We start from the raw sequence: 27,325 nt of genomic DNA, 5'->3' as shown, positions 1-27,325 counted from the left end.
GCATCTTAAAGAGCACCTCTCTTCGTTACTTATTTATTTCTACCTCTGGCCGAATGTATTTTACTAATATGCTATTTATGTTTTCTCTTTTTCATCTTGCCGCGTGTTTCCTTTCTTCTCCAAACGAGAGTATAATATATATGTTATTATATGATTGAAATGTAATATATATATTTTATAATATACACATATCACATATAATATATATATATTATATGTGAATTGAAATATATGTATTATTATATGATATAATTGATCTTATATGTTTGAATTAGTAGAAAGACGGAATACTTCGAGTAATTTGAGTGTAAAGATTTATTAAAATATCTCGATAAAGGCTTACTATTACTTCCTCTCAAATACGTGCATAGTCTACATTAAAATATCAAAAATAAAAAAAACTTGGCAGGGATTCGGGGAAGAAATGCATGAGAAAGAGAGAGAGAGAGAGAGAAACGAAAATACGTATCAAAAGATTCAATATATGCTTTTAGATTTAATAGAGCTTCCTTATCGGATCTTAAGTGAACCTCGAATATATATTATATAATAATTTATTATAGTTCTTTTTAGAGAATAGAATTTTTTATTCATTCGGAAATTTGTATTTGTTGGTTTATTAGGTTTCATGATTCCTTAATTTCATAATATTTGTGTCTTTTCCTGCAACAAAATCTCTGGACAACTTTATTTGCGAGACGATAAAAACAATAGAGTAAAGTAGAGCAAAGTGTTACATTAAAAGAAATTTACTGCTTATTGTAAAAGAGTTATTATAAAGAAGCGTTCCATGTCAACAGAGATTTATTGTTACTTCGTTCGATATATATGTGTATAACCTACACCGAAATACGAAAAAGTAAAAGAAGCATCTCCTTTTTTACCACAAAATTTTGTTAATGGTTTCATTTTAAGCGATGTTGAACATTAGGTTGGCAAATGTTTACAGATCCAAACAGCAAGAAGTATTCATGGTTTCAACACGTTACAGACACGTTACAACGCGTTGAATTCCCTGGGCCCTAAATTCTAGTTGCATCATCAACGACACGTCCCTGGGAATTGCAACCAGCCTGAAACTTCTCTCATATAATTAACCACAACGTTTTTCTTATCTGGCGGTGTGCGTATGCTACATTTCCCGTGAGCATTCCGTTTTGTTCTGCAATCAGCGCGAGCCACATTCTGTCAGCGTTATTATGTAACGCCGTTTATCACAACCGCGGCAGTTATCGCGAGATCTTTTTCCAAATGTTTACGAGCCGGCTCGGGAACGTATCTTTTGTAACGTCGTTCGCATATTTCTTTCTTTCCTTAACGGCTCGTCGACAACCGATGCCGTATGCACACACGTGTGCGCTGTTCAGCTTTCAATAAAATTTCAGTCGATGGAACAGGTGATTTTACTTAAGACAATTGTGACGACCTGGTTGATCCTTTCGAACTGGCAGTACATAATAAGAGGGAAGTTTGAGAGCGTATTATACAAATCTGAGATTTTTGTTTTCCGGCATTTTTCTTTGATCTAGGAGATGGTGAGAAGTTTACTCTACCGAAAATATAAATGATGTTACAAATATATTTAATAGTGAATAAATTTAGTAATAAATTTAATAATAACATTCATCTTCATTATAAGATTTCATAAGTTGGTCGTGCGGAAAATGCTTGAGCTACGTGAAACGATTTGTTGAAACATATTGCGCTTTCGAGGAGGGTTCAAGCTTAAAGAGAGCTTCTGTTTGGTCAGTGTTATAGGTGTGAGTGTGTGTGTGTGTGTTGCTTTGGAAGATGATGGAAATTAACCAATGAGATATGCGAAAGTTAGTTAAGCTACCGAGTAAGTATTTTTTGACAGTTATTTGAGTTTCTAGAACGGTTATCTACACTCTTTTTTTAACACAGGTTCATCTGCATTAAGATCTTAATAAAAATATAGTTTTTCTTTTAACGAATAGCATGAAAACTTTTTATATGTCAAGGAATATACTACATAACGGTCATTTCAATATAATATAATATCGTATAAATAAATCGCTACGACAATTTACAACATTCTGACATCGAGAATTTTACATGTTCCGAAATATAAAAATCCAAGCTTCCATTACTGCATAAATCATCGAGCACTCAAAATTTAACGATCCCATCAGTCACCAATTAACCGCGCAAAGCCCGAGCATAACTCGCCGCTAGACCCTCCAATTCATAAAAAAACAAGTAATAAAACCGATTATATGACTTCGCGAGGCTTTACCGAGGAAAAAATGCGACCACTTATCCAGGAATTACTACGGCCATCGCATCACCGTGCGGAAACTTTACAATCTATAGTTTTATTACAACTACGTGGAGAACTCGACTTTATTTTTCTCGTGAAGAGGCTGCGTTTCGCTGGAGAGGCCGGCATCTCGCGAGCTTATTTTACTAGCGCGCGAGGCATGAGCGTGGTTTTCGGCTGACGAATTTTTATATCCGGCGACGTTCCAGGCGAAGGAAAATAAAGAGCCTCTAGCTGACATATATTGAGGGGGTTCCAAAGATGGCGGCATGCAGAGAGGACGCATTCACGTCACTCCGTACTCTGCAATCGAAATTATAGAAAAAATAAGGAAAGACGACAAAAGAAGTGGACCAGAGTGTTGTGCCAGTTTGTGTGTGCAAAAGTGCGCAAGAAAATTGATAAGTAACGGACTGGATGGGACAGGAAAGTAAAGAAAATTCAGCCCTGTCGACGAGGCAGTAAGGAGGCCATATTAGGACACGCGCCGACAGCGCCGCCACACGAGTATGTCTCCAAAAACTCCAAGAGGATTGCAGATAGAATGGACAGATCAGAAGGTTCAGTCATAGACCTGGTCATGGCATCAAGCGCCGAATCAGACACCGGAACCATGTCAGGACGAGTGTCCGGTTGGCACGAAAGCTAGTACAGCTTTCGGCGGGGTCGTTCGACAGTGGATGTGGTGAACCGGGTACGGGAGATGTCGCGGGCTATGATTTCCTGGGGTGGGGTAGCGCTGGCAGTCTCTTTAGACATAGTCAATGCGTTCAATACCATATCCTGGGACGGGATAATAGAAGTCCTTGAATTCTTCGAGGTGCCTCCCTACATTATTCGTATCATACGGACCTACCTGACCGACAGGTGGGTCGGGTACACCGGCAAAAATGTAGAGGGGTTGCAGTCCATCGAGCGCGGGTTTCGCGGGGTTGGGTTTTGGGACCATCGGCTACGACGCGGTGCCTCGCGGTTCTATGCTCCTCGACACATGTGTAGCGGCACGCGACACCAATTAGTGTCGGACGACGGCAGCGCAGTGGTTAGCGCCTTAGGTTACGAACGTTCGGAACCCCCGGTTTAAATCCCGGCGACCGTAGTCCGATTTTTCTTCCACGATACAAGAATGAGAAGAAAAGCAGCAGTACCCCAGCAGCTACATCTATACCAGCAGCAGAACCTATCTCGGGCTCTACAGCCAGCAATAGCACTATCACTAACAAACTACTAACACTATTCCACCTCACATGTATGGTATGTTACGCGGACGACACGTTGGTCCTGGTCGGGGGACGCTGGTGGCACGAGACGTTGCGCCACAGGGAGCTTGCCACCGCTCGCGCGATGCGTAGAAAAGGCCTACGTGACCCTGGCCACGAGTGTTTACGGAACACGTGCGTGGTGGGCCTAAGGAAAGACAAAAGGATGCTAGAACAAGCAGTGTCGGTGGAGAAGCCAGAAAGTGTGAATCGAGAAGTCAGAGAGTGCGAGTTGCGTTGTCGGGATAGTGTTGCTAGTGTGGCATCAATCACATCTCAACCTACATCACAGATAAGACATTAACCCCCGCGCTTTGGACTCCTTTGGACACATCACCACCTTATCATCATATCCTACACCAAGGCTGTGATGCACCTTAGTCCACATCAGAGATAGGATATCGACCCCCGACCTGTGGACACTTTTCCACATCATAACCTACACCGAGAGCCCTCAACATCCTTAAGCCAAAACGTATATAAACCGAGGCTTCACCCAGGTCGGGCAGTTCTTGTTCTAGTCGCTGTTCTTGTACAACCCCCTTTCTCCGGTTTAGTGTTATTCTATTATTGTAAGTGCTAAAATTATAATAAAGTTCAATAAAGGATAGTTAATTGGGTTACGACTCAGCTTTCTTTTCTCGTACAATCCAAGTATCAATTTTACGTGACACTAGCGGTGTGGATCGTGCGAGTGTGGTCCACGTGAGAGAGAGAGAGAGAGAGAGAGAGATAGAGAGAGAGCGTTGGATCCGTTGTGACGAGAGTTGCAAATTAACTATTGAGTTGTCTAGACTATAATACGTTATTGTGATTGGTTCACGTTAAACAACCATCGTGCTTCTGTTTAATCAACATCTGTACAATCCACTTATTGTAAATAAATCATCAATATATATTTATGATATTACATTATTCAATTGAAGGACGACACATTGACGGGCCCGACGGCGCCTCAGCTCTCGCGACATTATTTATAGTTTACTCGATATCTCTTAGGCCTTTTTGTCCACGATACTACAATATGGGTATATGTGTACTAATAGTAGGCCACTGTAACAGTACTGTGTTTATTCATATTGTCTCCTCTTCTTTTATTCTTCAGAATAGAATGTTTCTTGTAGAAGAAATTAGAAATATAATATGAAATTTCAATATACAATAAGTACAATATAATATTCAATCGCTGTTAATTATTAAAATTCAATGAAATTTGTGAAATTTAATTCAAACAATAGATTTCGTTTCTAAAAAAGAAAAGGAGCACATATAAAACCTTATACACAGGACCTACGAAATAAACATCGATTTCTGCATCGGAGGAAACATTTCCAATTTCAAATGGTTCGTACTGAACGAGTTAACGCTCTGATAAAAATTTCCATTCGGAAATATTCCGCGTCACATATAGGACCGGCCGCTAAAAGAGTAAAAAAAGAAGCGGAACTCGCGGATTAAACTTGATTTTGGTATCAACACCGGACGTTATTAGTTCTATCGAATTAAACCAGGTAACGAAGTTTTCCCGTTACGAAACGAAGTCAACGGAATTACCAAGGCGCACGGGAGGGGGTTGAAATTAACCGACTAACCAAAGCTGGATTTTTATTAAATCCAGCTGGTGTCCGGTTCGATCTCGCGGCGATTTCGCCGTGCAAACCAATTATTCCGGTGTTACGCGTTAAAGTTCACGGTTAATTACGTCCCACCTGCCAAACGACCACTTTGTACAGTTGGAAATGGCGCGTACACCATCCCAAAAAGGATTCTCGTCCCTGTGCTCGGCGCGTGCATTTGGTTACTGTCGTTTCTTTAATGTTTAATGGTCGACTGTCAACCGGGGATATTGTGTAATTGGACAGAAATTCTCCAGGCAATTGAGAATAATTCCTATACGGGAAGATGAAAAAGGAAAACAATTTTATGCGCCTGAATTTTGGTATGCTGCTGTTCGGTTTTCTGTTAAGGAGTTGAAAGCTATGCGCGAGAGGCGAATTCAATATCTTTGCGCGTTAGTGGAAGCGATCTGTATGGAAAAAATGTTTGTATATTTGTGTATATTCACTTCTGTGTGTGTATATATTTCCCTCTGTATATTTCTTGCATATTTTTTTTCTGTATATTTCTCCTGAACATTTATATTTTTCTTTTGTATATTTTTGTGTGTATATTTTATAGTAAAAGATAGTATGATTTTATAGACTGAGATTTTAACGTATGAAGCTTCATTTATTCATCAGTCGAATATCATTTCTTTTTCTATTTTAAAACGATTCTTTCTTTATAAACCTTTTTGAAAAATGATCTTAGATAAGGGATTTTTATTTTTTCAAATTATTTTCGTTTCACTTTATCAATCATTTGAAAATAGTATCTGTTAAGGAAATTCGAGGATTTGGGAATACAAATTATTGACTATATTTCCCACACAACAGTTATACATCTATATTACTCTCTGAAGAACGTCTTGCACGCACGCTGGTCGCCAACCGACTATCCTAGATTCTTCTAACATCTGGCAACAGTCTTTTGTCTCCACTAAGACCTTGACGCCCTCTAACCCTTACACACACACTCTCATGTACAGTGTAAATGTATCACTTCCCTAACAGTATCTTTTGATGAAACTTTTACGTTAGAAAATAAGGAATAGTCGTAGGAAGTAAAATCAGGCGTGACTTCATTTTTCAATCGAATATATATATATATATATATATATATATATATATATATATAATATATATATATATATATGTCTGAGATGAAAGAACACCGGAGTCTGTAATTGAACAATTGTAGTTATTCAATCCGATTGTAATTGTTCGAGAGTTGTGATAATGAGCTTGGGCTCGAGGCGACAGTCAGTCGCCGAACGTAGCCGCGGTCACGGGATGAACGCTTTGTCTAACAAAGGCATTGAGTAACCCTATAGCTCTCCTTAAAAGAAAGATTTGTAGCGGCACGCGACAGAAAACATTCCAACGGTTTCTGTCCCGTGGCTCGCCACACGCAGACCCTATTCTTCGAGTAAGATGATTGCCAGATGTCGACGCGTCTCCGCAGTACATGTTCGGCTAGCTCGAGGGCCCGTTATAAATCTTAAGATTTAGTCAACTAAAGTCCTTCAAACAGACAAACAGTCTTTGTCCCAACTACGGGAAAATAGGGGAGACCTATTTTTCAACGAGCGGCGTCTCCCACTAGCAACTTTCCCTCGAAGGCGGCTAGCATCTTTTTCTAACCACCGATATGGAGATTGACCAATTAGCAGCAACGCCAATTTCCCTTACTTTCTGAACGAAGGCTTTTCTCGACGAATCCGATGATCTCGTGTCCTTAGACACACCCCATTATAGTTTTCCTCTGTGGCATCATCGGGACGGGAAAGGCATTCTCGCTCGCGATCTCACTGATGAAAGGAGTAACCCTTTACGACCAGTGAATATTACGCATCCGACTTAGATTTTGTGAGTGCGTTCATCTATCATCCCGTGGACCGCGGATTCGTTATTGAACCTAGGATCATTGTCATTAGTTTCTCGAGTACCTAACTACCATGGTTACTTGTCCGGTTCTATAATAATCGTATTTGCACTAGTCCATGTCTTCTCTATTGCATAACGACAACGTGTAACCCAAACGAAGATTCGTTTCACGCCCCTAACCCTAATTCTAATGTAAACCCGACATATATGTCGGAGATAAGAGGACACCGATGCCTTCCCTCCGAAACCTCGGGTAAATCCATAGAAACATTGTAATTAAAATCTACAGTTGTAATTAAACGATTTGCTGTCACTCTACCCAATTGTATTCGTTTGAGACTTGTGACAATGAGCTTGGGCTCAAGGCGACAATTAGTCGCCGAACGTGGCCGCGGTCAACGGGACGAACTCTCCATCTAACAAAGGTATTGAGTAACCCTATAGCTCTCCTTAAAAGAAAGATTTGTAGCGGCACGTGGCAGTAAACATTCCAACGGTTTCTGTCCCGTAGCTCGCCACACGCAGATCCTATTCTCCGGGCAGGATGTTTACCAGATGTCAACGCCTCTCCGCAGTACGTGATCGGCTAGCCCGAGGACCGTTATAAACACTAATATCTAGTTACCTAAAATCCCTCAACAGATACACAGTCTTTGTCCCAGTTACAGGAAGACAGGAGAGACCTATTTTTCCACGAACGACGTCTCCCACTAGCAACCCTCCCTCAAGGGCGGTTAGCATCCTTTTCTAACTACCGATATGGAGATTGGCCAATTAGCAGCAACGTCAATTTCCCTTACTTTCCGAACGTGTGATATCCCCGACGAATCCGATGATCTCGTGTCCTTAGACACACCCCGTCATAGTTTTCCTCTGGGGTATCACCGGGACGGAAAGTCATTCTCTCTTGCAACCTCACCGAAAAGGAGATTAACGCCTTACGGTCAGTGAATATCAACATAGAATCCGACTTAGACTTTTGCGAGTGCGTACGACTACCGTCCCGTTGTCCGCGGACTCGTTATCGAATCTAAGACCATTGTCACTAGCGTCGAGAGTGTGTGGTCACTGTGAGTTTGTGTCAACTCTGTAACAATTTCGTGTGTCAATAAAAATAATTTCAGTGTAAAAGAAAACATGGATAGCTTCAGTGAGGAATCCTTACCTGTCCCAAGCCCCCGCCACGAGGACGACTCGGGCCCAGACTCGGTACTTGACTCGACATATATATATATATATATATATATATATGATAATATATATATCACTATATGATTATATATATTATTCTAATCGTTAGATTAAAAATAATGGTACAACGAAGAACATTATTAATGGTAGAAAATATGAATCCTCAATTGTTAAATGGCGGTGTCACTCATTTCTCACTCCACTTAATAAATATTGAAATTTCTTGATTTCCCATGATATATTATCTATATCGGAAAAAAATAGACTAAACTCGACCTCACTCGATCTCATATTAATATCGTTATAATAATGAAGTGTCGATATTATAATTGAATACATTAAGCAGAAGAAAAAATCATCTGCAGTACAGTCTAAATAATTGTGTTAGGGAGCTTCCTTTAACTCCTAGCTGACAGTACTCGTATTAATAAATACGAAAGTTACGGCCTCATAAATATTTATAGTGTTTCATGCAACTAGGCGAAATCGTAGCTCTAAGATCGAAAAGACGTCATAAACCAAAATTAGAGGGTGAGAATCATGTCTAGATTCTTTTTTCTTTTTTTTATTTATTTCATCATGTCTCGTTTATTCATTAATTAAAGATCCAGAATTCTGAATTGTTATATAATCTGTAGAATCCAGGATAATTCAATTATTATTAAGAGAATACAGCAGACATAGAATATATTACTCTATATGCAAGTCACACGAGATTCAATTTTAAATTGGCCTTGTTTGATGTTTTGAATGTGAAGTTTAATCTGTTAAGTTTGATTATCTCGTTCCTCCACGAGAAGTTTCTCTCAAACGCGAAATTAACAATTAGTAAAAGTGAATTACATACTCCACTTTGACCTTCGCCGACTACGAGTATAACGTTGTACTAATTGCGTAAATAATAATTTAGTTCGTTTCCCAGTGAAAATATCAAAAGCAAAAACGCAAGAGATTTTGGAGAAAAAGAAAAGATCATAACAAAAAATGAAAGATATTTAAAATATCAAAAAGATTGAAAACAAAAATATATGCATGTCGAATGTAATCTACAGTGTTTAACTATTAGTTCCCAACATTTTTTTCGCAATTGGTAGATTTGTTACAAACATGGAGAACGAGAATGTTTCGCTAAGAAAGAATTATAATTATGAATTTAAAAACATTCATGGTCTTGTCATTACATAAAAACTATGACAAATTAAAAAAACCTATATACACGTAGGAAGTAACGCAATTTTGTAAGTAATAAAAATAGCAATATTTTATAAATAGTAGAAATAATAAAACTTCGTAAATAATAAAATTATATATATAGCGAAAATGATAAAACTGTATAAATAATTCAAAGGTTCTTATTAAACCATTTTAACAAATCTATTTCAAACGACATTAAATTATGCGTAAAGAAACACCATTGTAAATAACAAAATAATAAAAATTTGTAAACACTAAAAATAATGAAGCTCTTCTATGTCGTTATAAATTCATCACCTACAAAAAGCCTCTGAGACGTAATAATACGAACAATCTGTATACGCTTTCAGACACTATAAAGGGGGACGAAAGAAAAGTTCATAAAACGTTCCCCCGTAAGAGCTGTGGTGCTTTTCGTACATGAGCTTCGAGTAGTTTTAACACGAGTACCCATTTCTTCTTGATAACGTCACAAGCATCGAAGCAGTTCAACGAAATATCTTATATATAATTTCAATTTTAACCTGGAACATGTTCATACATTTTAAACGCTTGGAGGAGGGTTTCACCATGGAAGAGGAAAGAAGAAGCACGATCTTGAAGTTCTACCGGTATAAGGGAAACGACTATGCGGTAGACACGGCAGAAATAGTACGTAAAGCAAAAGATGAGCATGCGATCCTCTGTAACGATAGCAAGAAAGATGGGATTTCTGCTTCTTCTAGTTTCTATGCATAAATTGCGATCGAATCGTGATAGCAACTTTCGAGAATAAAAATCGGGAGAAGGGATGCACGAGAGAGAGAGAGAGAGAGAGAAAGAGAAAAAGAGAGAGAGAAAGAGAAAAAGAGAGAGAGAGAGAGATAACACGTATCAAAAGATTCAATACGTAGCTTTAGATTTGATGGAGCTCCCTCATAGAATCTTCAGCAGGTTTTGAATAATAGGTTTATTATAGTTTATTTTGGAGAATAGAATTCTTTCATTCGGAAATTCGTATTTGTAGGTTTATTAGATTTTATGTTTTCTTAATTTTGTTATGTCTGCGATTATGTCCGCAATTTGTGTCTTTTCTTGGAACAAAATCTCTGGATTGTTTTAAATGTCTCTATACTATGTTGGAAACTTATATCTGTTGCGTTTATTGGTTTTTGGCTTCTGTGACTTTGTAAAACAATTTTTTTTTAGGTAGAATTGCTCGGTTATTTTTAACGTTATTTTATTATCTCCCCTAGTATTTAAAAATTTTACAATATTTCTGTTTTGTAGTTGTGTAACCTTATAATCCCACAGTTCTATTGTTCTATACTTTCATTCTGCTTTTGTCCTCTGCTGTCAGAGATTTAGAATTTTATAGTCTCATAGCTCCACAATGCTCTATTTTCTTATAGAAAAATTTTGCATGTTCTGCATTTTGTAGCTTTATTTTGCGTGATTATTTTAAAGACTTTTTTATTTTTCCACGGAGTTCAAGAATTTTTCTATTCTATGGTTCTATTCTGTTATTCTATTATGCCACTATATTCATGTCGCATACTAATTTTACGTTAAATACGTATATTTTTGTAACAAATATCTTGTAATTTCTATGTACCTTTTCGGACTAGTTTCAAATTTGTCTAACATAATTACGACAATCGGATTTCAAAATTAAATTTAATTTAATAATTTCTAGTTTTTAAATGTTTTATACAGGATGTTCCAGAAATCGTGGTAGAGCCGGAAAGGTTCTGATTTCTCGCACGAAAGTAGAAGGAAAATATAGAATAAAACCTTTCTGTTCCAGGCTTTGTTTAAAAAAAAAATGAATATAAAAATTCATGAAGCGTTGAACTTGAACATGGCTAATTCCGGTCTAGGGGAAAGAAGTCGAATTGGAATTTATTCTACATGCGAGAATAAGCGAAAAATACGAAATTAAATTTTTCCTTTTCAGAGTTAATTTTTAAGAAACTAGAGTTCGAATATGTTCAGTTAAAAAGTGACTTAGTACACCCAGACATAAATTTTTAAATTTATCTTTCGCGGAAACAAAGCGTCTTGTGAAAAATATTATTCCACATTTTCGACTTATTTTCATTTACATTTTTTACATATAGAGTAGCAACGAGTCCTGTTTAATACGGTTAATAAATTTCCATACGCAATTTCATCTAAAACGAAGCCTCGTACAAAAAAATTTTGTTATACTTTTCCGATTTATTTTTACACGATGATTCACCTGTTTTCCGGTTTTGTCACGATTTCTGGAGCACCTTGTGCAATGCACAATATGAAGATAAAAAGATTTCTACGGTAATTGCTTAACTATGTACGTTTGAAACTCAATGTCATATATATTCCATCTGTAAATCATGTAGAGTCATAGAACAGCAAGTATTGTCATCTTTGGTAACGGGTGCTTTCCTGAGCGCAAATCTATCGCTATACAGTACCCGGGCACCCCTAGGGCCATAGGGGTTGGGATTACGCCCAACCAGCGCACAAGGCACCCAGTACCTTGCTACCTGGATTAGTTAAGCCTGGCAGGAGCTGTCACTCGTCTCAGATCGAACGGAGCGTTTTCTAAGCCTTACCGTCTCTCCAGGACGGTTCCGGAGCAGGTGGGACGCTGCTCACCCGCTGAAAACCATTCGGGTGATCCAAGTACCCCTTAAATCGGCCCTCTTGCCAGCATCTTGGCCATAAACCACTGCCACCACGAGTCCAAACCCATAATTGGCCGAGCTGAGGGGTCACTACTCCCTCCGGGCTTTTACTCGACCCTCGTGGTACCAACCTTAGTCATTGGTGGGACTATCGTGTGGATGTACGGTCACGTCACTGCCGGCCAGCGACCTGTTATCCGTGCTCGACAGTTCCAGATGAGACTCACGTAAGCGAGGGCCTCAAGGTACAGAGTACCCGGGAACTTATCCCAACGGTTCCATCTTTCGCTTCAGGGTCGTGGGTGCGCTACTATCCAAGGCCACGTAGAGATAGTGTAACCGTGCTTAAACGCCTTACACTTGTTGAGAAACGTTAAGTTGGTATGCTCGCTATTTCCTACAAGCTGGTACGACTTTTAACGACGCTCTTTTGTCTTAGGAGTCGACCACGTGTTAATTATCTAAGAGTATCCGGTGTGTTCAGACGTTTGTACGATTTTGTACGTTTTGAAAGATAAATTGAATCTGTGTGAATCAATTAAATATCAACCCCAAACCTATATTTAATAACAGGTTATGGGCCCAGGGCAGTAAACTGCGACAGTAAAGACATTTATTTGTTGAGTTTTTGTGTTTTTCTGAAATTATCCGAGAAGAGATCACGCCCAGGAGAAAATGGGTGATGTGGACAAGGATATGAATCCGATCATGAATAAGGGCAATTATGAATATTACAAGACGATGATGGAAGCCTTGTTGGTTTTCCTGGGCTGCTGGGATGCAGTAGAGTCAGGATTAACGGTAGCAGAAAGGTTGAGACCAAACTGAATAAAAATGGATAACAAACGGCAAGGGAGTGCTGGAAAGCAGTGGAAGATGTCCATGGGAGATTTGCGTCGATGGACATTGTTTTATGCATGCGGGACAGTTCCAGTGGCACGATCGAGAAGACCCCTAGCATGCATATCTCCGCATACTGCGGAAGGATCCAAGACCTGTGTGATAAGTTATCCAATGCCAGTATAAAAATCGAGGACCACGTTATGGTATGTTTCCTTTTGGCCGGCCTCGTGGCGGATCCAAATTACTCGACGTACCTCAGGGCAACAAGAATTGATAAGAATTTGACCACGAAGGCCATGAAGTCGACCTTCTACTCGAAGAAAGAAGGATCGATGCGGCTGCGGACTCGTCCGAGAAAGGCAGCGCAATGGCGACCAGGAGACAATGGAAGCCCAAGCCACAACAGAACAAAGATGGCGCGAGACCAAAGAACAGAGACCCACATAACTGGAAGTGCTACAAATGTGGAAAATGGGGCCACATTTCGCACCAGTGTCAAGAGGAGAAAGGAGATAAAGAGGAGAAAAGCCAAAGGGAGAAGAAGAGACAGGAAGATAACAAGAAGGAGAAGGGATCAGAAGACAACTCGAGGTCCAAGAGACTTATATCGACATTGGCTTTATCGTCCATCAGCCACATGGATAGGGGGAGGATTAGCTACCTTGACTCAGGTGCTTCAAATCATATGATTCCGGACAGGCATCGCTTTGTGAACTTCGCGCCTGCAACCCGGCAAATCAGGATTGGCAAGGGGAATCTGGAAGTTAAGGGAAAGGGAAAGATCGTCGTGAAAATGGCTGAGTCCTGTGGTGGTTGGACCCTATCTTTGTCGAACGCTCTGTGGGTGCCGGAGATCTAAATCTAATCTCGATCAGACAGTTGGCAAAAAAGGGTGTCATTACAGTGTGTACAAGGGATGAGGTCGTTGGGACACACGATGATGGAGACGTCGTATTCAACTCAAAGGTAGGTAATGATGTATACTACTTAGAGACAATACCCTTTGAAGGGCGCGTAGCAAATGTCTCCGTGGAAAACGATCAGCCTGGCCAAAATGACGAAGACATTGAAGATGTTGAGGCAAAGGCATACAAGAGTACCGCATCGTGATACGAGAGATGGGGTCACCTGCATGGTAATGCAATGAGGAAGATTCCTGTAAGGAGCGTGAAGGAGGACTCCAAGCAACACGATGAAAGATGTGAAGTCTGTGTGAAGGGAAAAATGACAAAGGTCCCATTCCCGAGGACAGCTCATCATATGTGTCAACGCCCTTTGGAAATTGTTCACAGAGATGTTAGTGGCAGAGCTCAGTGCAGGTCATTAGGTGGAGGTAATTATTTTGTAACTTTCATCGATGATTTCTCTCGTTTCATGCACGTTAGGATCATCAGCAGGAAGAGCGAAGTATTTAAGTGCCTCAAGGAATACCAGATGGAACTGGAGGCTCTACATCAGTCCAAAATAAGTGCCCTCCAAACCGACAATGGAGGTGACACAGGAGCAAATTTTGAGAGCTATCTAAGGGAGAAAGGCATTCTGCACAGGAAGACCGTCCCAAGGAACCCTGAGCAAAATGGAGTTTCAGAACGAGCAAATAGAACCCTGGTTGAGATGTCCAGGTGTTTGCTCATTCAGTCGGGGCTCCCTGACTACCTGTGGGGAGAAGCTGTGAACACTGCGTGTCACATTAGAAACCTATGCCCATCCACCGCTATCAGAGATAAAATTCCATTGGAATTATGGAAAAGTGAGGGATGCGACATCCAAGGGGAGATCAGCAGGCTAAGGGTATTCGGATGCACGGTCTGGTACCTGAGAAGCCAAGGCGGAGGAAAATTTGATAACAGGGCAGACGAAGGGATATTTGTAGGTTACGACCGACAGATCAAGGGATATAGGATCTACCTATCGAAGACCAAGAAGGTAATAATCTCTTGTCATGTCAGGTTCGAGGAAAATGTGTTTCCCTACAAAAACATTAAAGTGGACACGAAGAACATCAAAAGGAAACTCTCTGAATGGATATGGGAAGATTTCGAACTTGAAAGGGAAGTCGATCCAATTGATGTAGAAACTCAAAGTGATGGTGAAAACGATGAAGGGGAAAGTGATTATTTCAGGAACGACTTAATCAGAGAATAATCAGGAGGAGGTTGTGAGTGTACCGACTGTGCCTAGGAGATCACCAAGATTGCATAAGCCAAAGACGTGTAACAGTTGTGCTCACGTTGCGACAGTTTGCAAGACTCAAGGTTTATGTGTGTCTGTGAATGTGTACGATGCCCTGAAAGAGCCAGATGCTCAAAAGTGAACCGATGCAATAACGAAGGAATTAGACAATTTAACAAATAAAGAAGTGTGGAACATAGTGCAAAGACCTTTGAACAAAATGTGATTGACTGTAAGTGGGTACTTGTCATAAAAAGGGACCCTGATTGATATAAGGCTAGACTCGTAACTCGGGGATTCTGGCAAAAGCCTGGAGTAGACTATTCAGAAACACTTAGTCCAATTGTAAAGCGCAACACACTAAGAATTTTGCTTGCTCTGTGTGCGGAGAATGAGTGGAGTTATGAACATATTGATGTGGAGTGTGCACACCTCAGTAGTCCTTTGAATGAGGATATATACATGGAGCAACCTGAATTTTTTAAAGTTCCAGGAAAAGACAGAACTCAATATGTGTGCAAACTTAAAAAGAGCCTGTATGGACTGAAGCAAGTCGGGAGAATGTGTTTTAGATACATTAACAGTATTTTGAAAGGTATGAGTCTGAACCCATGTATGAGTGATCCGTGGGTGTATGTGAATGCATCCAAAGATCTGATTGTAGTTGTGTATGTAGTTGACATTCTTGCATTTGGAACGAAGGTTATGATTGATGTGTTTAAAACTAGGATTAAGGAGAAATTAAATGTGAGGATGCTGGGTACTGATACTGAATTTCTATCCATCCACTCGAGCAAGCCAAACGGTACCACTGTTGTATTTGATCAATCCGTACAGATAAGTCAAATGCTGGATCTGTTTGACATTGTTCATGAGGCTGGAGTGTCAACACCGCCAGCTAAGGAGTGTGAAGCCGGTTTTGACATTGAATGTAACGAACCTTTCGATGCTAAGTTGTATGAGCAGGCTGTGGGGCTTATAACGTATGTCGCCACTGTAAGCCGTCCTGATATCGCGTGTGCAATAGGAAAGTTAAGCCAAAGATGCACAAATCCGACTGTATCTGATTGGAGAGCAGTGAAGCGGATTTTCAAGTACCTGTTAAAGACCAAAGACTTGAAACTAGTGTACCAAAGGACAGGACAACCCTTGAAGGTGTTTTGTGATTCAAACTTTGCGGGCTGTTCAATAGATAGGAAATCTAGGAGTGGGTATGTCTTCATACTCGCTGGTGGTGCAACATCTTGGTTGTCAAAGAAACAACCAATTATATCTCAATCGACATACGAAGCAGAATTTGTAGCGATGCAAGAGGCAGCAAGGGAGACTGTGTGGATATCCTTACTGTTAAGGGAGTTGGGTCAATTGTCATATTGCCCTCGCCCATGTAAAATTTTCTGCGTTAACATCGGAGCTATTTCATGGTCAAAAGATGAAGTAGTTGCTGAGTGTTCTAAGTACGTCCAAGTGTGTTATTTCTATGTTAAGAAGTGCGTGTCAAAGGAGATAGTAGATTATACCTATATATCTAGGTCTGAGAATGTTGCCGACATTCTCACCAATGGTTTAAATAGAGTTAAAACTCAATACTTTACCAAAGCTATGGGGCTTGTAGAAACGTTGGGACTGTTGAGAAACGTTAAGTTGGTATGATCGCTAGTTCCTACAAGCTAAGTTGGTACGACTTCTAACGACGCTCTTTTGTCTTAGGAGTCGACCACGTGTTAATTATCTAAGTGTATCCGGTGTGTTCAGACGTATTGTACGAGGAGGTGAAATATAGAAAGGTAAATTGAATCTGTATGAATCAATTAAATATCAACCCCAAACCTATATTTAATAACAACACTCCCGGCGATCTTCCCTGCGGTGTACATAGAGGACTCACGTAAGCGGGACGCTTATCCCGACGGTCCTCCCTGGCTTCGGGAACGTGGGCTTGCCAGCCCCCATAGACTCACATAAACAAGTCCTCCCTGCGGAAAGTCATAGAGCAGCAATCGGAATCTCTAATATGTTATCGTAGCGCTATGAAAATTGGGATTTTTGTGGAGAACGATTCAAAACGGACGTCCGTTTGGCGCGCCACGCATAAGAGGGGTGCGAGGATGAGACAATTTCGTGAGTGTAGAGTCGAGGACTTGGGACAGAAGGCTTGTCAAATGAGTAGATTTATTAGTAACAATAAACCAGCGAGCGGATATGCGTGATGTACGCGCGTTGTACAATATGTATGGGACAATATGATTCAACCGCGCGCGGGACAATGTACAGATACGGAGGACGTAGCCTAGGATGTTTCGTTTCGTTTCACGCGATAAATTGAATTTAATGGGTCGTCATATTCTTTCCAAGCGATGAAAAGATATGGAATGGCATGGAAATGAAATGGTAGAATTACGGAAGCGTGAATTGAATTCGGATATTGCGTAAATATACTATGACGACGTGCGAGAGCGAAGAATTTTGCGACAGTATTGAATATAGAATGTAGCGGTATGATACGATGCTAGTGAGAGGTGTAAAACTATGTGGAATAAGGGAGAGTTGTAGAATCGTACTATTGTAAAATAGTGAAATTAAGAGGTAAAAGATGGCAATGCCGAAACACGTTAGTAGGAGGATGTGGAATGTTGGGAAATCAGGATAGAAAGAATAGTGAAATTTTTATTACTGAAATATGGAGATTAATATTACAGAATTATATTCATAGAATGACAGAACCATAATGTTGATAAATTACAAAATTATAAGATTGTTCACGTAGTAATAGAATAGCATTGTGTAATTATTGTAAGAACGTGGAACTATATTAGCGTTGTATAAGTTATTAATGGGGTTATATAATATTAGAAGGCTAATTGTTTCAATATTTGGAAAATTTCATTCACGAGTAATCATCAAATAATGTGAAGAATATAGAAATGCACATATTGACATTTTTTAATAAAAGAATAAAAGCTTTAAAGTAATAAGACTTTTTAAAAATCTTTGATAATCATTCAGATACACAACATGAGCAAGAAAGAAACAAACATGATACACAGCAAGAGCAACATGAAGCAACATGAAGCAACATGAAACAACATAAAGCAATATAAAGCAACATGACTTGAAGTCTGACGTGATAATTCTAAAAGCATTCATAATGCATCGGTATTTTTTGAACGTATTATATAAATCTACTCAATATTCTAAATAGTTGAGTATCATCTAATCTTGTAAATACTTAATTACTAATTATTTACTTTTGATGATCACTGGTAACTTCATTGTTAATGTGACCACTTTAGAATAAATAAATAAATAAAAGCAACATAAAACGTCCAATACTACAATCATTATTTACATATTAATAATTTGAAATCCTTCAACCTGGGTGATCCATCGAGAAAACATTAACTTGTACATACATGTAAATCTCTACAAGTTCGACAGATCATTCAAGATCAAATCCACTATCGGCAACATCACGAATTTTATTTTCTTTCCATTCAAGCGTAGTACTTCAAACAAACGTTCGTTCCGCTCTGAAATGAACGTCCTGTTTTTTCCCTGTCCATCCCTTATTTACCCTGTCACGTTATTACAACAAAATCGATCCGATTCGAAGCCGTTTAAAACGCACGAAAATATCATCGAGGGTCGCCAATGAAAGCACCGACACAAACATTTGCCGATCGTTGGTGATTAAAAAACCGTCTCGTTTAAAAGTAGAGTTTCCAATTCGAAGTGGCGAACATTCGAGGTTTGGTGATTTTGTATGCGAAATGTTCGATAAAAGAGTGTGAATAACAATTATCATCGTACGTTTCAGTTAAAATTTACTAACACTGAAACTACCAATCTGCAATCAATATAATATCGATCATAAGTATTTGGTCGATCTCTCATGTTAACTTAAATTGTATGCTTTCCACTGCTTCTATTTTCTTAATTATTTTATTATAATTCTATTAATTTATTCCTATCATGTGTACATCACTAATATTAAATAATACGTATCAGAATTGATATGTATTATATAGGATGGGACATGTACGAATTTGGATGTACTTCGATATATGTGAAAAAATAAGTTAAAAATATATATATTTGCCAAGTATACTTTAACGAGGCTAAATATTGATTGGGAGTTTCACGGCAGGTTATAATATATATGAAAATAAGTAAAAAGAATGTAAAATAAAATTTTCCGTTTAAAGTCTCGTTTTCAAGAAAATAAGGTTTAAACATGTTAAATTAAAAACTGGTCTTGTACACACGCATGATGAATTTCCAAATTTACTTCTGCCGAAAATGAAACATTTTATGAAAAAATGTTATTCTATATTTTTTACTTATTTTCAAATGCAATTTAAAACTCTATCGATTATTTACCTTTGTCCAGTCCGGAATTAGCCAAATTGTCAAATCTTCAAAGTTGATTTTCTTGAAAACGAAGCCTTAAATGAAACAATGTTATACCAAACCTTTTTCTTATTTTTTCACGTAGAATCGCCCTCTGCTTGATTATAATACGATTATCGCCCCACCCTATATTTACTATACAGGGTATAACAGAACATGTGGGATACACTTTAGGAGTTGATTGTATATCTAAAAACCGATGAAAACATGTCATATAAACATATATTCTATCTGTTTTCGTTTATAAAATGTAACAGATTTTCTATTTTGCCGTGATATATTCATTTTTACAGAGAATGTTCAAAATTACTGCTTAGCTTCAAGGCTAGCCTATAGACGTCTTGTCACGGATCTGGTTACACTCTGAATAGTTCCAGGCATTTCCCGAATTTCTTGAAAAGCTTTTTCTATTCTGAATATTAGTATTTCAATATTTTCAATAGGTGTTGCGTACGCAATAGACTCGTTATATCTCATAAACGAAGACAGATAAAGCATATGCGTATACGAGATTTTTTCACTGTTTTGCTAGAATCAGGTCTTGAAGTGAGCACCACATGTTCTGTTATGCCCTGTATACACATGTATATATAGAGACTGTTACCAATATGCTCAACAATCTTTGCTACAAAGGTTACTAAAACTCGTAGTGTATTAATTTTTAACTTTCTTTTATCCGCCACTGCACGCGACATTTTCAAAGTCAATACTTATCTGTATGGTTGTATTCGGTCAATCGGAAATCACCGATCAGATCCGCATTCCTTCGTTCGGTTATTCATTTTCTCATCACTGTACCATACACGTGCGTTTTAAAACGCATTCAAAACTGCGATCTCTGCACTCAAGACATCGTTTGAACGATCGCAGAAAATCTCGGGCCGAAAGTGGAACGAAGGAAAGTCGTTCACACGATATCAGAGAGACTTGACAAGGTGAAACGATCGGAACGGGCGTATAAACGTCCTCCCAGGACCGGTTCGGAGAGCCAGCCCCAGGGGGCGTCGGTCGGCCACAACCTCATCCTGCCCGTGGCCTTTTATATCAGAGGGAAAGATTCGAGAACACCTGTCCAGGTGCAGGTTGAATAATCCAGTCCAACTCGCAATTCGCGCCATCGAACTGTACTGTATCGATTTCAGACGAGAATGTTTCTCTTTCTTCTTCGTTTCTCTCATTTTTTTTCTCTTTTTTTACGAATCTCGTTTTTCGTCGTTTCATTTGCTCTTTTGGAATGTTAGCGATCCTGGTAGCGACCTTGCGACAGGGGAGTTTAAAATAGAAATGTGATTTTATCGATTGGTATATTTTATAAATGTTGGTCTATTTAGATGTTTTTTAACGTCAACGTGTTTGAGCAGCAAAGAAAATAAGGAATTAAGCGACATTGGTTGTAAAGCGTAAGTTTTTACACGACGAGTAAAAAAAAGTTAGCGCATTCTATGAGTAAAAATAAGAAAAAAGTTTCACATACACAGGTGGTCCATACATAAGTGCCTTATTAAAAGATTCTAATGAAAAAGTAATTAAAAAGTGAACTAGGTTTTTGTTCGACCAAGTATTTAAACAGCTTAATGATGTTTATATCGGATTTTTATATTATTGTATTTAACTTAGATGTTAGTTTATATCTCTCAGACAAAGACGAAGTTTGATTGTTCGAACAGACTGTGTTACGATTAATCCAAACAATCAAGTTTCTTCTTTTTTGATCATAGAATCTTTATATTTTATAATTGGAATTTCTATAAAATTTGAAAGATACATTTAACCAAAACTATTATAAAAGTACCGAGTTGTTGAATTTCGCTCGTGAGTATTTTTAAGGAGCTCTGAACTCCAATTTTGTTTATTTCTTACAGAATCTTTAGAAAAGAAATGGTAGACCAGAAATTTAAGAACTCATAATATTAAATAAGGGCAACATTAAATAGCAAAACAAATCGTGATGCTTTGATAATGAAACGAATCCATCGATATTAATTGTTTCAACACAATTTATATACGTAAATTGATTTTTAATCTGTACCACAGAGAAATATTTTAAATAAATATTTATACGTATATCTGTTTCTGTCGTTTTTACCGTGACAATAGATGTCATTCGGAGAAGGAGAAGCGAGAGGTTTCTCATTAAAATGTTCGCCGACGAAATTTGCTTTCCACGCATTTTGATATCAACGGGTTTGACAAATTTTAATTATCTCTCGACGAGAATAACATTCACGACGCGACGTTTTATCATTTTTCTCTCTTTTTTTTCTTCTTTTTTATAAGTTTCGTCGCTCGACGAGATTTTATAACGTTGCGACTTGGGTCAAGCGATAATAGTGTTGCCGGAAGAAAACTTTAATTAAACGCAACCGCCGATTTATGCAACGATTTAAAAATTCAAACGGAGCTAACGCTTTGACAGGATAAATCCCATCCTTTAAATTTTCCCATCTGTCTTCTACTTTAATTATCCTGTGCAATTACGTATAACGATTTTAATACGTGGATTATTATTAGGAAATTCTTGTAATGGAATGGAATGGAATGGAATGGCTTATATCGTTTTCAAGCTATTTTTTCTATTATGACGAATAATTTTATTAAGTTGTGATAAATAGAATGTCTGCTTGAAATCTTCAAATCTTTTATTTAAATTATGTTTAGGAGTATTCCATTATTCGTAACTTACGAGACAGCTCATTTAGCATAGGTACAAATGAATATTATAATTACAAAAATTTAGAACCTATTTATGTCTTTAATCTGATGCCGTAAATGCAGGAAATCTTATGGACAAGGAGATAATTATTTTCTAAAGCGTTTATTCTAAATTCTTCGTTGTCTATTACAGTTTATTGCCATCAGAGAGTGAAAATCAGCCAGAGAGTAAAATAAACTAAAGGCTACGAATTACCATAAAATTATCAAAAAATGATAAATTAGAAATTTCCTATTGTACTTTGTCTCTATCTCGTCCCAGAACTTTTCAAATGACCCAGGTATTTCTGTTCGAGGAACACTCGATTATCTGCAATCGACTAAGCCGTATATTAAGTTTAGTGATATAGAACGAAATGAAAGAATATGAAGTAGAATGTTAAAGGAGTCTCTGTAAATCCCACGAAACTTAATTTAAATCTCCATTAAGAAGGAACGTGAGGCAAGGTGATGGTAATAAAGAGACCAGACGCGAAAATACAAACAGCGAATAAATAGAGGAGATTGAGAACGTTTCAGAGGTATAAAGTCCTTCACGGGCGGAAACAAACTTCCGAAAAGAATGGTGTTCGAGAGGGACGAATTTTGCGATTCTACTGCACGGATCATCATGAACAGCCTGAAGGATCTGCACAATCATTATAAAATTCCTTGTAACTTTTTTCTTTTAATGATAGGGCGTCGAAATTTTGAGATACGCGATTTATAAGTGGCTATCGACTTTTTCGATTTAGCTTAGGTTTAAGTTTGCAAATAATTAAGTTCCTTTTTTAATAAGTGCGTCGAAATTGTGAGATATGCGATTTGCAAGTTACACTCGATTTCTTTGAGTTGGATTACATTTAGATTCAAATAATCGAGATTTTACGGGCATAGCCCGTAGTATGATGATCGGGCCAAACGTAAATATTACGGGCATAGCCCGTAGTAGATGATCGGGCCAAGTATAATATATAATATAATATATAATAGTTTGTTTACGTTTTCGGTCCAAAATTCTCGAACGTAAATCGTAGGTTAAGGGGTTAATAACAAGATATCGAAATAGTGAGATACGCGATTTCCACGTGGCAGCCGATTTCTTTGGTATACTTGACTCGGTTTCTCAAAATATTTGCTCATGGTAAATAGTTCTCCTCGCCTGCTTCCTCGAAAATGGAACATTCAGCGGTAATAATGTAATTGCTCTATATATTCTGCGAAAATCTTGAAAATATTTGTGTTGGTGAATCATTAGATGGAGGACTAGATCGTTTATATAAATTTATATTTTTAGAAAGATGATCAAAGAAATATTTTCATTTCATTTCATTCGTTTTATATTTCCATTCATGTTAATCAATAGGAAAGGGTTATTAACAATTTAATTGAACGTTACAGATGTTACGACCGTTCGCGGAGAGACGCGGTCGCGAGGAAAACGCGTCAGCGAGAGGCGTAAATTCTCGCTACGATTCGGTGAATCGACGCCGCGAAGTAGTCGTTCCCCTGTTTCGGTTAAGATAACAGAGGTGGTTGAATGAATATGACACAGTAGTAAGTTATATTTCACCGTTTATTCCACAACTTATAACGAGGATAATTACACTGGTGCGTATGTACAAGATGAATGAGTGACTGATCTGCGGGTGTGTATACCCGCTCGAAGGATGTTGACCGTTCGAAGGATGTAAAATCAGTACTGTCTTGGGAGACGATGATGTGTCGGAGGAAAGCTAAGGATGGGTGTGTCTAGCGCACGGGACCATCGGATTTGTTGGTGCCGATGTTATTTAGGAGAGTGAGGGAATAGGCTTCGTTTTTAATTGGTTAAACGAAGGGTCTCAACCGCCCTCGAGAGAAAGTGGTTAGTGGGAGGACAGTTGCAGCGTACGTGCGAAAAACCAACTTTCCTTAGTTAAGCCGTGGTAGACAATAGTCTCGAGAAATTCCTCGGAAACAGATGTTTGTTTGAAGGACCTTAGCAGGCAAGTGACTCGGGTTTATGACGGATGCTTAAGGCTATTGAGGGTACGCCGTACGGAAGAGCGGACATCTGGTGTCCGTTTGGCCCGCGGTGTGTGACCTGGGCCAGGCAGAGAGTCGCCCGGCGTAACAACAGACATTACAGACGTGAAATTTTGACTAAATTGAAATTGAACGATGATAGTGGTTAGGTGCTATGGTGGGGGGTTTCCTGGTTAGTGGCCTTGAACAGTCGATTGATTTCAGACAGGCTATAGCACACGCGAAGAGTTGCTTCTTTAATTAAGGCTTGTTGCAAGTGCAACTCAATTGGTTCGAAGCGCGAGCGGCTTGTTTGAAGACTAAAGTGTTGTTCTGTGGTTTGAGGGTGATGGAGCGATACGCGTTGAATTTAATTAAGAAAACTGTTTGCCTTGGAATATTTGTTTGCCTTGACGATTCATGTAATATTCAGTCGATTAAATATTTTTGTCGTAAAGATTTTTTCAATAATTTTTAATATACCGGTATTCTACTGAATAATGCTATTATACAAATGTTTCATTTAATAGTATTACTAAGCATTAAAGATCGAGTTTCCATTTAATTTTACTTCGAAATAAATTAATAATGCGTGTTTCGATATTTTTTATTAAACATAAAAGTAGATGTATATGTGTAGTAAGCAGAAGTTGTTGGAAAAAGTTTATTATGGATCCCTAATTTAAATATTACGGACTTCGTTATTTGGAGTTATTATGGACTCATTATTCTATGATAAAAGCCCGCTGAAACAAATGATATTTTGTAACAACATCATAAAAAATGTATTAATTTACGATTATTACTTTCATTAAGCTTCTATCTCAAAATTTTTTAATTTGCGAAATGTTATTTAAGATTTACCTTTCAAGTTATAAACAATTTACAACTACATTTCACATAATATATCATATTATGCATTTACACCATACAGTATATTATACGACAGAATACTATATACCAATTGTATATTCATAATAATGCGCATTCTACGTCAACATCTATAACAATTACTGATCTCTAAATTTTTAAACGCAGATGAGAAACAATAGTCACGCTTAATTCCTGTCTGGATAAGCGAATGAAATTTTATTCGTGGAGGATTAACTGTCAGGACTCGTCGTTAGAAGAGGAAACCGCGTGTCTCGCTGCTTTCCTCGATTTCTATTCTGGAGGCGAGCAGCGAAGCAGGAGTGATTTGAACCGTACAACGAGAAGCGAAAATAAGGAATGCAAAAGTGGAATTTACCTGTATATCGGCGCGTCTGCTTCCTCCTTGTACCAAATAACTAGATGCAACTTGTCTCCAGGGACTGGCGGTTCCACGTCGCATGGTAACTGAGCAGTTCCACCTGCCACTGCTTCCGCATCTATCATTGTCACTGTAATGACAAAGACGGGCTGTGAGTCAGGTACATCATATGATGAGAGCAAAGCGTGACTGCAGTTTGTGTCAAATCGTCTGGCTTTACGATCGCATGGGAATATATTGATAAAGTATTTTGTCCGATAGAAAAATATGATTTTTCTTCCCCTGATCTATTTCTTAGTTACTACATTTTTCTAGACATTGTTATTACATTGTATTCAAGCTGCATCAAGTGATGCATACAAAAATACAGGATTCCATCTAAAATGGAAGTCATCTTAAAATCTCCGAAACTCCTTTGGCTGCAAAAACGTTACTACTGCCATATTATAGTCGCCATCATACCTAACAACTTTCGTTGTTAAACTTTTCCATATCTCTAAAAACATTGGAGATATTCCAGTGGTAATTTTTAGTGGACTACCCTGAATATAACACATGTAATATATTCATAAAAGGTATCTACATACTTGCGTAATTAATGCTGAAAATGGTCCCATTAAATATCAAGATTTATCGATATGGATATCTGACTGTTTAAATGGATAAAGTCATGGCTCTAAAGCCAGCCCTGAAGTATTACACGGAGTCAGTTATTTCCATAAAAGTAAAGAAAAATTTCAAAACTTCATACTGATAAAAAAAATACCAAGATTATCAGTACTACAATTATTATCTAGTTTCGTGTATTTCTCTATGTAATAAAAAAAATATATATATAGTCCTTATATTTCAAACTTGAAAAGTAAATTGTGAAAATATTGCAGATATCAATTTTCATTTATCACTAAAATCGTTCTACTAAACCGCACATCAAATTTTTAGAAATAAGATAATCGGATGATCGCAGAAGATATATTACCCACCAATTATCTCGTTTGTTAAGAATCTGACGTGCTTTAATCGCTTTCTTCAATCTTTAGAGTATCGCACGACCGTTCATTTTTTAGAGCACTTTCTTCGAAGACCACCCAGTATTCTCATTTAAAAACTAATCTGTCATTCGACGTTAAGATCAAAAATTCAACAAAAGTATACTTATTACATTTTTCATCTGTAATCCGCATGTAACGAAAGATGTAATGTAAGAATCTAAGAATTAACGAACTCAGAAAAGAAGAAACAAGTGTATTGATGGTCAGAGCTATTCGTCGAAATTTGCGCTTCTAAATATATCTCTTCTTTTCTTAACTGGCTACGAATTTTTGCCAATTGCCCCGAGATATAAAGTTCACGCGACTTCTTGGCGAGCTTTTGTGTAAGAAACGAGGGTGGGTGGAATGGCTTCACACGACCATCATGTCGGGTAAAAATATAGACAGACTAATTGTCGTTAACGGAGTATCTTGGCCGGTGTTGCGTTACACTTAGCCTCCATTTGTCCTTACTCTAATTATTAAGGAAAATTATGCATTCACCACACGTGGTATAGAGAGACCGGTAGACTTTAAAACGGTTCGGTTAATTGCTGCAATTACATTTGATTAATGCCTCTAATTACACTTTCTTTAGTTCTGCTCGTCCATTTTTTCTAACCGTGTAACGAGCTATGGTATAGCCGAGCGTGAATCAGCGCGGTCACGAACGAATAAGGAAAATTAATATTTGATGTATAATCGTATTGGCATGATTTATCCAAAAGTGTTCGCTAAAAAGTCCTTTGAGCGTTAGGAATTGAGAAGATTAAACGAGCAAAATATTTGAGTAGATTGATTTATTTGTTTCGTTCGTTGTAGCATTTTGAATACTTCTTTCGAAAAGCTTGGCGAGATTGT

The 27,325-nt window shown here is 38.1% G+C and overlaps 1 protein-coding gene across 4 annotated transcripts in view; it reads right to left on the bottom strand.

Moving 5' to 3' along the window:
• Nucleotides 1-25,559, bottom strand: part of LOC117215177 (hemicentin-2-like) — a 129,156-nt gene extending 103,597 nt beyond the window's left edge. For all 4 annotated transcript variants that reach the window (XM_033461585.1, XM_033461587.1, XM_033461586.1 and 1 more), the window contains exon 1: nt 25,431-25,559. In XM_033461585.1, coding sequence (XP_033317476.1) covers nt 25,431-25,558 — 128 coding nt within the window. In that variant the 5' untranslated portion in view covers nt 25,559. The remainder of the gene's footprint in view (nt 1-25,430) is intronic.
• Between the last annotated feature and the right edge of the window lie 1,766 nt (nt 25,560-27,325).

The sequence above is a fragment of the Bombus bifarius genome, unplaced genomic scaffold, assembly GCF_011952205.1.
Source record: "Bombus bifarius isolate JDL3187 unplaced genomic scaffold, Bbif_JDL3187 scf7180000009432, whole genome shotgun sequence".
Classification (NCBI taxonomy): Eukaryota; Metazoa; Arthropoda; class Insecta; order Hymenoptera; family Apidae; genus Bombus; species Bombus bifarius.
This window is presented reverse-complemented; position numbering and strand designations above follow the sequence as displayed.